The sequence below is a fragment of the Gymnoscopelus microlampas genome (genome assembly GCF_963454915.1).
Source record: "Gymnoscopelus microlampas genome assembly, chromosome: 15".
NCBI classification, from domain to species: domain Eukaryota; kingdom Metazoa; phylum Chordata; class Actinopteri; order Myctophiformes; family Myctophidae; genus Gymnoscopelus; species Gymnoscopelus microlampas.
Genome location: NC_139952.1, coordinates 46,538,181 through 46,550,327, shown reverse-complemented (window position 1 = coordinate 46,550,327; position 12,147 = coordinate 46,538,181). Strand labels below are relative to the sequence as shown.

The window sequence follows — 12,147 nt, the reverse complement described above, 5'->3', positions numbered from 1 at the left end:
TCATTATAACAAAACATGCATTAACCACTTTATTATTCATTATACCTTTCAGCCGTTTGAAAATAGCCGATTTTCACGATTTCTTTTCTCAAAAATAGCAGATCTACAAGATCATAGCGCGGTACTCACTGCTATTTGCAACATGCCAAGCTTATGTTGTCATTATTTACAACTTCCCCTTTTTAAGACATTTTAAGTCATTTCAAATGAGCAGCTTTACAACTATTACAGTGACAAATACCCTACTATATCAAAAAGGAATCGCTTTTGAATTGAATAAATGATATTACACCAAAGGTACAGTAGCTGTGTGAGTGGAAAACATTAAATATGACATTATATTTACTAGGTTTACTTGGTGGCTTTTAAAGAAAATGGTGAAAGGATTGTCTTTTTTAGTGACAATAGCTTTTTATTTTCCAAAAGGTTTTGCTTCAAATAAAGGCACACATTGTAATGCAATAAAAGACTGAGGTCACATCTTATTGAACATAAACAGTACCATACAGCAGTGGTTCTCAAACTTTTTCATGTCAAGGACCCCTCAAATTGACACTTATTAGCCCGCGGACCCCCATTTGAAAAGATAAGCCAGGGACCCCCATAAGAGAAGATTTTTACGGCTCTATACCAGTGATTTTCAAGCATTTTAATTTCTTGGACCCCCAGTTTGACATGCATTAGGGCTACGGACCCCCATCTAATGGCATTTCCCCAATTTATATCGTAAAATCAATGTTAATTTAACTCTGAGAGTGTACAAATGGAACCAAATGGACAAGGAGTTGCATGTTGCAAGGAGTTGCATGTTGCAAGGAGTTGCATGCTGCAAGGAGTTGCATGCTGCAAGGAGTTGCATGTTGCAAGGAGTTGCATGTTGCCCTGTTGGGGCGGTAGTGGCTCAGGGGTAGAGTGGCCAGATAGAGTGAACTGTAAACCGCAAGGGTCCCAGTTCGATCCCGGGCTGGGGGGCTCCCCCAGAGTTAGTGTCAAGTGTCCTTGAGCAAGACGCTGAACCCCTAATTTCTCCCGATGAGCAGGTTGCTGCCTTGCATGGTTTCCACCGCTATCGGTGTGTGAATGGGTGAATATAATGCACAATCTATGTAAAGCGCTTTGGATAAAAGCGCTATATAAATGCACCATTTACCATGGTGCAAGGAGTTGCATTGGTGTGGACTGACAGAGTAACTGAAAGACCCCGACTAAGTCAAGATGTTTATTACTTGGTTTTAATCCAGTGTAAACACACACATAACATCAGCTGTCTGCCTAATGAAAGGAAATCTGAAGTGAATATCTTCTGACCCCTACGCACGTTGCACATACAAAACATTCTGTTTCCAAAAGCAAGTGTAATATTTCCCCACTGTTCATCTTGACAGTTAGAAAGGTTAAAAGGTTAAATTGAACTGCGACAATGAGAGCTATGATGAAAGGGGAGGATGTGGGTATAGGAGGTTTAAGCCATTCAATCCAGGAAGGCATCTGTGTCATTTTAAGATTTCTTTGGCTAAGCAAAGAAAAATGTTCGCTTTAAAAAATATATATATTCAAAGATTTGCACAAATTTTCCACGATTTTTCAGAAAATAGCAGATCTATATCTGCTATTTTTAAATAACCAAAGACATCATAAAATGACACACAGACGCGTTCCCGGTCTTAATGGGTTAAGGCAGTGGTTTTCAACCTTTTTCATGCCAAGGACCCCTAAATTCATATACATTTGACCGCGGACCCCCATCTGAAAATATTTTGTGCCAGGGACCGCCAGAAGCAGAGATTTGTGTAAAAAATGTATGTAATGTACTGTAAATATTATTCAAAGATATGCACACATTTTCAAGATTTTTCAAAAATAGCAGATCTACAAGCTCATAGCGCGGCACTCGGTCCCCTGGGGTTACCGACCCACATGTTGAGAACCACTGGCCTCAACAGTATCACCACTCACTTCATGAGAGAGATGGAGAACATAAAGTGACCAGACCTGTAGGCGGCGTAGTTTGACAAGAGTATCTCCGTCTAGTGGATACATTTAGGGCCAAAAAGTGGATTTTACGATAAAGGTAGCGTTTGAGAGTCTAACCACCGCAGAGAATAGGCTCTCAATACCTTAAACCCACTTCTGTTTTGGTAAGATAGCGAAAGTAAATTCTTTATTTCTACTGAAGTGTTGGCAATGCCAACGCATCACGCACCCATTCAATGAGGAGAACACACGTCCTGTCTCATAGCGTTTCCTACGGACCGCCAGCATGAAAATCAAGGCGCAAAACAAAAGTAACGCTACTTTACTCGTTATTCGTTGTTCCATGGTCTCTTGCTAACGCTGCAGACATAGCAACGTTTCATTAAGTATTTGAACAATACGTCTAATTAAATTCCCGAGTGAGAAATAACAATACAATAATAATGTCCATGCAGGCAATCGCGCAGTGCAGCCCTGCTGGGGAGTCACAGAATTCGATAGGTCACCTTACCTCGGTGTAACACGGACCTAACAACAACAACGGACCTGGTGGCGCGAGACTTGAACATTTTTATGTAAAGACATCTTTGAAAACAGAGGTAAATATGTTTAAAATAAAATGCTGTCAGACAATAATAAACTTTAGTTTGAACGAGTATTGTTATCGTTCATCATTAGTTATTAATAACTGACATATAATACATGTAGAGCCGCTCGAGCGGCAGACTGCACCGAAACACAGCGAGATCTAACATTAATACACAGGATCTGTCATTTTTAAATTGTATTTATTTGGGCTATTCGAAAATAGCAGATATATGTAAACGGCTTGTAAATCTGCTATTTTTGAAAAACCGTGAAAAACTCTACAGCAACGTATCTACAGCAACATAAGTAAAACAAAATATACATTATAGTAACAGTTTTATAAGACATTTGTAGAATCGTAGAATTTGTAGAAACTGTTTCATGTCAAGGACCCCCCATGTATTTGGCCGTGGAACAAATATATGTTGTTAACCTTATGTTATAACCTTTGAATATTATTCAAAGGTTATTGGCCATTGTTTATTTGGGATTCCCATTCCCTGCCATGTCATCAGCTTGTGTTCCTGTGGATGGACACAGACACACATTTTAAACGTAATATACATTCAGACAACACGTTATTCACAAAAAAAATTACCAAAGTTGTTCATACGTACAGTATAGTGATGTTGATTGTTCGCTTCTGTGAATTGCATTCACAAGAATCAGAATCAGGTTTATTGTCACATCACAGGTTTACAAGGTAAAAAAGTGGGTGAAATTCGTTTTTGTACATCATTCACAATTGCGGGCCATAGCCTTTCTCTGTATTTATTTAATTATAGATTATAGCAGAGGGCATGTGTGTAAGTTTTATCTGATCTTCTGTCCAGTTTCAATCCATCATCACCATGAAGAAGGCCTCCAAATCCTCAGGAAAACCCTGCCGGTCTGCCCAGGAGGAGTGTGGCGTCTGGCTGGACCCTGTGCAGCTGAAAGGAAAAGTCAAACAGGTGACCAGCCATGTCTTTGACACTCTGTGAGGGTTGGCCCAATGGGTTAATGCTCCAAAAAGACAACCAGAGAGTACAAGAATACACCTTTGGATTTTTTTTATTGACCTTTCCAACACCTGGAGCCAGTTCATGCACCACCTCACACTATGTTCAAACTTAGCCTAGTTATAGCTTAAAACCCATTCAATCCGGGGACGCATCTCTGTCATTTTAGATTTATTTGGCTATTCAAAAATAGCAGATATACAAGCTCATAGCGCAGCACTATGAGCTTGTAGACGTGCCATTTTTTTTTAAATCGTGAAAATGTGCAAATCTTTGAATATATATATTTAAAATATATATATATATATATTTAAAGATTTGCACAAATTTTCACATTTAAAAAGTGCCGCGCTATAAGCTTGTATATCTAATATTTTTGAATAGCCAAAGAAATCTAAAATGACACAGATACTTTCCCGGCTAAATGGGTTAAATGGCTTTTTAAAAGCCATTTAAGCTATAACTAGGTTAAGTTTGTAGTGCAGACTATAGTACAGTGCTGCCTCTGCAAAGACGAAAAATAAGACTGGCCCAAAAATAACAGTTGTACAAACATAAACAGACTTGCAGACCAGTGTTGATTTTGACAGCAAATTCTTTTTTAGTTTTAGTCAGTCTTTTTAATCAAATTCTGTTTAGTTTTATTCATATTTTAGTCACCATCTGAAATATTATAATGTTAGTCTAGTTTTAGTCGACTAAATATCTTCTTCATCTTTTAGTTCTACTGGATCTCTTCTCCACTAGTCCCTCCCATTATAACATTATAGTCTAGTTTTTATTTGTTGACGAAATTGTGAGTATATTAAGTCTTAGTTTCAGTCGTCAAGACTCGTCATAGCTTAGTTTTTATTTAGTTTTTGTCAGTGAAAAAAGGCAGTCAACAAACATTTTTCATCATAGTTTTAGTCGACAAAATCAACGCTGTTGCAGACAACACTATAAGGAACAACACCTAAACAGATGAGAAGCTGTTAACAGGCCATATACTCTTACTTTCCAGCTGGCAGCTCTCAGCCAGACTGTTGCTGGTGCATCAACCAAGATTCAACTGACTCTCATCATCTGCAGGCTCCCTTTTTATAGGGAGTGAGACGTACCAAAACACATGACACAGCAGTTGGCAATTCAATGAACTCACAACAAGCAAACACCAGGCTTATGAGTTAACGCACAATTACTGAAGGCTTTTACCATCGACTTCACATGAATTTCCAGGCGCCCATTCATACACGAACTAGCCTCTTTTTGCTGCTCTTGAATCAAACACCCCTCCTTCTCTGCAGCACTTGGCACCTTCCCAATCAACAGGATTGCCACTGCAGTAGTGGTGGGAAAAAAGGTTAATTTCAGTGAAAATGAGTTAGGTGTTGTTCCTTAGTGTTGTCTGCAAGTGTGTTTATGTTTGTACAAGTGTTATTTTGCCCAGTTCTAACTTCTAACTTCTAACCACCACCATATTGTGTCATATATGATGAATTTAATGATCATTATTGTTATTTATATCATTTAGCAGAATCAACGTGTCCGGCGTCCCATCTCTAAGCTCCTGAACCCCTCCATTGGAGGTGGAGGCTACAGAGTGGCCGTGGCTCTGAACTTCACCCAGACCAAAAGCCCAATGCCCAACACCAAGCAGAGCTCCATCTCCTCCTTCTTTGCTCCACAAAGCAGAGGTAGGTCACATGGCATCCTGCCCACGAGTCTCTGTCTTTTATCTTAACCCAGGGGTCTTCGAGAGAGAGATGAATCAGGGATTCAGTTGATTCAAATGACAGATGCTTTCCCGGTCATGTCATCATCATCAGCAGCAATAATAATAATTCCCGATAATTCCCCTTTAACATTTTCCCATTCCTTCCTCCAACAGTTCTGAACCAGACGGCCTCGTCTGAACCAGCAAACTCCTCAACAACATCCTCCTCTTCTTCTTCATCGTCGTCATCTACCTCTATGGGATTTGCCTCGACCAGCCACCAGGGGGCACCCATTGAATTTGGGACGAAGCCAGAGCATGAAGTGGATCCCGAAGTGCAGGCCTTTCTGAACAGACAGGAGCACCCACCAGTCCGGACTGAGGAGGAGGAGCACCCAGTCCGTGTGGTCGTCGTCGACCACAGAGGAGAGGGTGCAGCACACCGCCACCACCGGGGAGGTGAGAGAGTCACTGAGAACGAAGCGCCACCGGTCTCGCTCTCCCCCAACGAGGAGGACCTCCACCAAACCCACTCGTTTGGACCGGACTGGGAGGACCACCAATATGAAGACAGAGAGCTGTCTGAAAAAACCTCCGCCTCCTCTTCACCTCCCCCAACTGACAGTGAGCCTGGAGGAGCAGAGCGGTGCCTCTACCAGGAGGCCACAGGTAGGAGCGGTCACGGCTGTTCCCAGTACAGCCGGCGGGTACTAACGGCCCATAACGAGAGGATACAAGACTCTGGGAGTCAGTTTAGTCTGACTCACCAGGAACAACGTCCCACCACGGCCCAAGAGGAAGAAGACGTCTCTGGGACGGCTTTGCTGCTGGAGAGCCTACAGAGCGAGGAAGGCTTCAGGGTCTGCCTGGGTGCAGGAGGAGAGGGGAGGACATCCACCCAAAAGGAGAGAGGAGCAGGAGGAGAGGGGAGGACATCCACCCAAAAGGAGAGAGGAGCAGGAGGAGAGGGGAGGACATCCACCCAAAAGGAGAGAGGAGGAGGAGGAGATTGGAGGACATCCACCCAAAAGCCTCGTCTCGCATCCCAGCAGGACGAGGAGGAGAAAGAAAACGACAGATCGTCGTCGTCATCGTCTTTGATGAAATCTCCAAACAAACGCTCCTCCCTCTCTCCTCCCCGCAGACCTCCTCTGGGAAATCGCACGTTTCTACAAACGACAGCGTGGTCCGCTCCTCCTCCCGGGCGACCGCGGAAACGGGCACGAGAAGACGCCGCCGACGCCCCCGCCACCGCCTCCTCGCCGTACAAGCGGCGGCCGAGACCACGCAGCTCTCCTCTAAAGAAACCTCCTCCTCCTCCGCTACAGGAGGAGGACAGCCTGGCCATGCTGTTCACTCAGGACTCGGAGGGCTTCAGGGTGATCGCTCACCGCGGTCAGCAGCGCACCGCGTGGGCCAGGAGTCCACTGAAGGACCACAGCAACCTGTCCGGCGGAACGGAGAAGAGAACGGCTTCTTTGAAAACCTTTGTGGAGGAGGAGGAGGAAGACGAAGAGATGCTCTTCACTCAGGACTCCCAGGGGAACAGGGTCATCAAACACTGACAGAGACCTGATGATGGACGCCCAACAAGAGTGGCCACTTCAGGATAATACTTGAAAAATGATATTTTCAGCTGAAATTGGTTTTGACACCTTTGACATCACTGAACACATCTGTGTCATTTTTTGATTTCTTTGGCTGTTCACAAATAGCAGATCTACAAGCTTGTATATCTGCTATTTTTTAATAGCCCAAATAAATGACACAGATAAGTTCCCAGTCTTAATGGAAAATGTTATTTTCAGCTGAAATTAGTTTTGACACCTTTGACATCACATTTTTGATCAACAAAGTTTAAATGATTAGACTTCCGTTTCAGGGCTTGTGTTATATATGTGTTTTATGTTTGAGTGTATAAATGTGTGGCTTTTTAAAAAACTGTAATTTCTTAGATCACTTCTGACAGATTTTGTGTGTTATAGTCAAATGGATTCATCAGACTGACAGTTCCATTTTTTGTGTCGTATTTATTTGTTTATAAACCCTCCCTTTTTCGCTGTTTTGTCTCTTCTCTGGTTGTGCCAGGAGGTCGTAGCCTGTTAAAGGGATATTTCACTTTCAAATAAAATAAACATTTAAAAAAAGTAGTGGAAAAATCACGCATTAGAATGTCCTAATATGTGAGGGAGCTGTGATTTTTCCATTACTTTTTTCATTTGTCTTTGATATATATTTGTTTATGTTTTATTTGAAAGTGAAATATCCCTTTAACCATTTAAGACCTGAGGCCATTCTTTAAAATGTTTTCTAAATCCTAAAAAATCTAAAACATTTTTTTTCAAGATTTTTCAAAAATAGCAGATCTACAAGCTCATAGCGCGGCACTATGGGCTTGTATATCTGCTATTTTTGAATAGCCAAAGAAATCTAAAGTGACACAGATGCGTTCCATGTCTAAATGGGTTACGTGACTGACATATTATTGCTGTGATGGAACTTCAATATAAACAAATCCTATACAGTAACAGTGTGGGACAAGACATCAGCACTGACTGGAGGTTTTCATTTTATTTGAAAAATGACAATTACATAATTCATTTCAGCTTCATTAAAAGTGGTGAAAAGCACTAGTGGTGAGTGCGTGTACAGTAAGTGTGTGTTCCCCTCTATGCTGGTATACTTGCCTTAATACTAAAATGACATTACAATATAGCAGTGTTGTAAAGTAACTAAGTACAATTTTGAGTGACTTTACTAGAGTATTTCCAATTTTCACTACTTTTACTTCTACTACACTACATCTCAGATGCAAATATTGTACTTTTACTCCACTACAATTATTTGAAAACTTGAGTTACTAGTTACTTTGCAGATATAAATGACAATATTATAAAACATACATTAACCACTTCAGCCCTATTTTATACCTAGGCTATTTGAAAATAGCAGACACGATGCGTTGTGAGCTTTATTTTGATGTCAATACTTTACTCAAGTAACATTTTGAACAGCTCTTTAACTTGTAACAGACATATTGTGGTATTGCTACTTTTACTCAAGTAAAATATCTGAGTACTTCTTCCACCACTGCAATATAGTATCTAGAGGTGTTGGGTGTGCAAGTGGACAATGACATAGTTAGTATAGGTTACATTCATGTCAGTTTGGATGTCAGCATAATAAGGCTACAAACAGTGCTTGTATACTTGATTCCTAATCACGTGCTAAGTGTGAGATACAGCTAAATATCCCTTTATGATTAAATATCTGTTCTTGACACATTGATCTGATCGGTTACACATGTATGAGTGATGCGGTCACATCACACGCTAAAGTATAAAAACATTGTTGCATACATTCCACTAACCGAAACTACGTGAAGACAACCACACTGTTGGGCTATTATAGCATACATAGACGTGTTCAAAGGAAACATTGAACCGTTAAAAACCAAAACACAAGCATGTAACACCTGAAATGAAGACTATGTGGAGTTGGCCACCAAGTATTGCATTGTGTATGTGAAACATAATGTTCAAGGTGCAATCCATAACCTATCTGTATGGTAGGAGGACACCTAGTGGTAGACAAGAGATATTGCATGAAAGACAGAAGGTCTAAATCAACTGCATTGCTTTCTCCATTACATATCCTTCATCTAATCCAACGATGAAACATATTATGAAAGGTAGACAGAACACACCCTGGTCACATTATGAAATAAAAGCGCCTTTCAGGTTGATCTAGAAAAAGAGAGCACAGCCTAAATGCCTTGGCACACAAATATAAGACAGTGGAGATGGACTATATGCTAAATCTAATTTAGTTTGAGGTACCCTGTTTTGAAAGCTAAAAAATACCCCTTCTTCCTTCCCCCAAAATGAGAAAGTCGGCTCCCTCAAATCACCAGAAATAAGAATGATAAATGTGATTGATCTCCACATTAAACACTGCTTACATGGTTCCTTGTTCCAGAACTGCGTGTCAACAATCAAACAGTTTGAAAATGCTATAGAGCAGTGGTTCTAAACCTGTGGGTTGGGACCCTCAGGGGGGGTCCTCACATGATTTGGAGGGGGTCCTCCAGATGACAGTGAAGTGGCAATTTAAGGACTTCTAAACCCTTTTTAATATCTAAAAAAAGACCACTACTGCATCAAAAGTAATCAACAAACTATAGACTATAAAAGCTGGTCAAGCGTTGGCCAAATTGTCAAATTATATAAGAAAGAGGCAAAAGTTTTGAAAGTAGCAGATCTACAAGCTCGCTTGCAGATCTGCTAATTTCACAATATTTAGCTGTGGAACCCGAGTCAAACAAAATGTAACGCCTCAACTCCTACATTCCAAGTACTTGTCAGGGTGGGGGGTCCTCAGTTCAAATATGATTATTTTGGGGGGTCCCCAAGTTCAAATATGATTATTTTGGGGGGGGGGGGGTCACGGCCTGAAAAGGTTGAGAACCACTGCTATATAGAAACAGAAACATCTGGTATATGAGCTACAGTTAGGCCTACAGCACATTGAAAAGAGAACCAGATTGCAAAATCCCTTTTTATATCTTTGACTGGAGCGAAGGGCATAGCTTTGATATATTTCTTTGGAGATCGCTGATATTGGTACCGACTGGCTATAGCTGACCCCCATTCCTTTCTGCTAGCGCTGCCACAGAACACTATCAAGATTCCAAGGGACATTTCTCAGTAATCACAGAGCCAATTGTAATCATTTCCAACCATGGGGGGCGCTGCTATGTTTGGGGCATATTTATTGTCGAGAAATATCCCAAGAATTTCAAACATTTGTCAAAATTGAGCCAAAATAGCAGATCTACAAGCTCGCAGTGAGCTTGTTCACAGCGGCTATTTTCGTCATATGACAAAGTGGGGCTTAATTGGCTAAAACAGGTACTTCAATGGGATTGTGTGATATCAAACCCAAACTATGAAAAGTGAAAGTGGAACTATCCTTTTAAGTGGCAGAACAGACATACAGTGCAACTGGGTGGGGGGGGGGGGGTTGAGGCATTATTGGTAATAACAAGGATGATGATGATAACGATGATGAAGGCGCAGCGATCAGCCAGCGATCTCCGTGGGCTCCGTCACCAGCCTGGTTCCGTCCCAAACCGTCTTAAACTGCTCCGGGACTGGAAACTCCCTCTGTTAGAACCAACACAGTACATAGCAGAGTTCAGCATTAAACTCCCTCTGTTAGAACCAACACAGTACAGAACAGAGTTCAGCATTAAACTCCCTCTGTTAGAACCAACACAGTACATAACAGTGTTCAGCATTAAACCCCCTCTGTTAGAACCAACACAGTACAGAACAGAGTTCAGCATTAAACTCCCTCTGTTAGAACCAACACAGTACAGAACAGAGTTCAGCATGATGCTTTCCTATGAAGTAACAACAGCCTCATCTACATACTGCATCATAAAACGTAAATAATTCACCAATCTTCCTGCTGCTACACACGTTTGATATCAGGCTACGGTTATGTCCATTAAGACCAGGAACGCATCTGTGGGGGGTGTATATATAAATATTTTTGAGATGGGGGTCCGCGGCCAAATAATAATTAATAATAATAATTTTGGGGGGTCCTTGACATGAAAACGTTTGAGCACCACTGATATTATAGCAACATACGTTTTTTTCAAAAAACTGTTAGGATTTAGAAGACATTTGAACACCGTGGCTCCAGTGTGGACGTCGAACTTCATGTGGCCAGACTATGACCTCAGTCATCTGTGACCTCAGTCGTCTGTGACCTCAGTCAGTCATCTATGACAGTGGTTCTCAAACTTTTTCATGTCAAGGACCCCCAAATTGACACTTATTAGCCCGCGGACCCCCATTTCAAAAGATATGCCAGGGACCCCCATAAGAGAAGATTTTTTACAGCTCTAGCAGTGATTCTCAATCATTTTAATTTCAAGGACCCCCAGTTTGACATGCATTAGGTCTACAGACCCCCATTTAATGGCATTTCTATCACTTGGACCGCAATTTATATTGTAAAATCTATGTTAATTTAACTCTGAGAGAGTACAAATGGAACCAAATGGACCCGTTAGGGTCCATTTGGTTCCATTTGTACACTCTCAGAGTTACAGACCATTTGGTGCCTAATCTATCATTTAGCTGGGGACCCCCTGGAACCCCCTCAAGTACCCCTGGGGGTCCCTGGACTCCACTTTGAGAACCAATGATCTATGACATCTATCTCATGTCTTTGACGTATGACTCCAGATTTGAGCAGGGATTCAGCCTGAGTCACATTCACTTCCATTAAAAAATGTTTTATTATCTCAAATTCTACAATACTTGTGGACACACACACACGCACACGCACACACTCACACACACACACACACTCACATAGTCGTCCTCTCCCGTAGGGATCATGATGTTCATCTCAGAGCTCTTGGCGCTGACGATGTCACAGTCCAGTGATGCCTTGCTCAAGTACACCTGACAGCCCTCCGTCTTGTTGATGGACATGGTGGGGACTTTACCCAACGCCTGCTCATAATAATAATAATAATAATAATAAAGAGTTAACTATATGATGGACATGGCACATGGATACCTAAACAACCAAAGCACCCTGTCAGTTTGTTGTGTATTGTTTAGGTATGTTGCTCACCTGTAACTGAACGGACTTGGAGTTGATGATCTCCACGATACCGACCACGTTCTCAAACACCAGACCCAGCTTCTTACAGTTGTCTGTGGGCAGTGACACAATATATAACACAATACAATACAAATACAATATATGTACACACGGCCAAAGAACAAATGACACATTTACATTTTAAAAAAAGGCAATGCAGAAGCCTGATTTATACTTCGCACATAGAAAATAACCGATATG

The 12,147-nt window shown here is 41.5% G+C and overlaps 2 protein-coding genes across 3 annotated transcripts in view; one reads left to right on the top strand and one right to left on the bottom strand.

Moving 5' to 3' along the window:
- Window positions 1-2,522: 2,522 nt before the first annotated feature.
- Window positions 2,523-7,022, top strand: aunip (aurora kinase A and ninein interacting protein). 2 transcript variants are annotated; one of them, XM_084080629.1, is made up of 4 exons: window positions 2,523-2,573; window positions 3,396-3,515; window positions 5,080-5,239; window positions 5,434-7,022. In XM_084080629.1, the coding sequence occupies exons 2-4, from the start codon at window positions 3,414-3,416 to the stop codon at window positions 6,822-6,824; spliced, it is 1,653 nt and encodes a 550-aa protein (XP_083936755.1). In that variant the 5' UTR covers window positions 2,523-2,573; window positions 3,396-3,413; the 3' UTR covers window positions 6,825-7,022. The 2 variants fall into 2 exon arrangements, with proteins under 2 accessions (XP_083936755.1, XP_083936754.1); XM_084080628.1 differs by having other exon boundaries at window positions 5,077-5,239.
- A 2,673-nt stretch (window positions 7,023-9,695) lies between these two features.
- cap2 (cyclase associated actin cytoskeleton regulatory protein 2) overlaps window positions 9,696-12,147 on the bottom strand; it is a 61,810-nt gene continuing 59,358 nt past the window's right edge. Inside the window, exons 11-13 of the mRNA XM_084081143.1 lie at window positions 11,917-11,999; window positions 11,649-11,792; window positions 9,696-10,424 (exon numbers count right to left, since the gene is read on the bottom strand). Of these exons, the coding sequence (XP_083937269.1) occupies window positions 10,341-10,424; window positions 11,649-11,792; window positions 11,917-11,999 (311 nt within the window). The 3' untranslated portion in view covers window positions 9,696-10,340. The remainder of the gene's footprint in view (window positions 10,425-11,648; window positions 11,793-11,916; window positions 12,000-12,147) is intronic.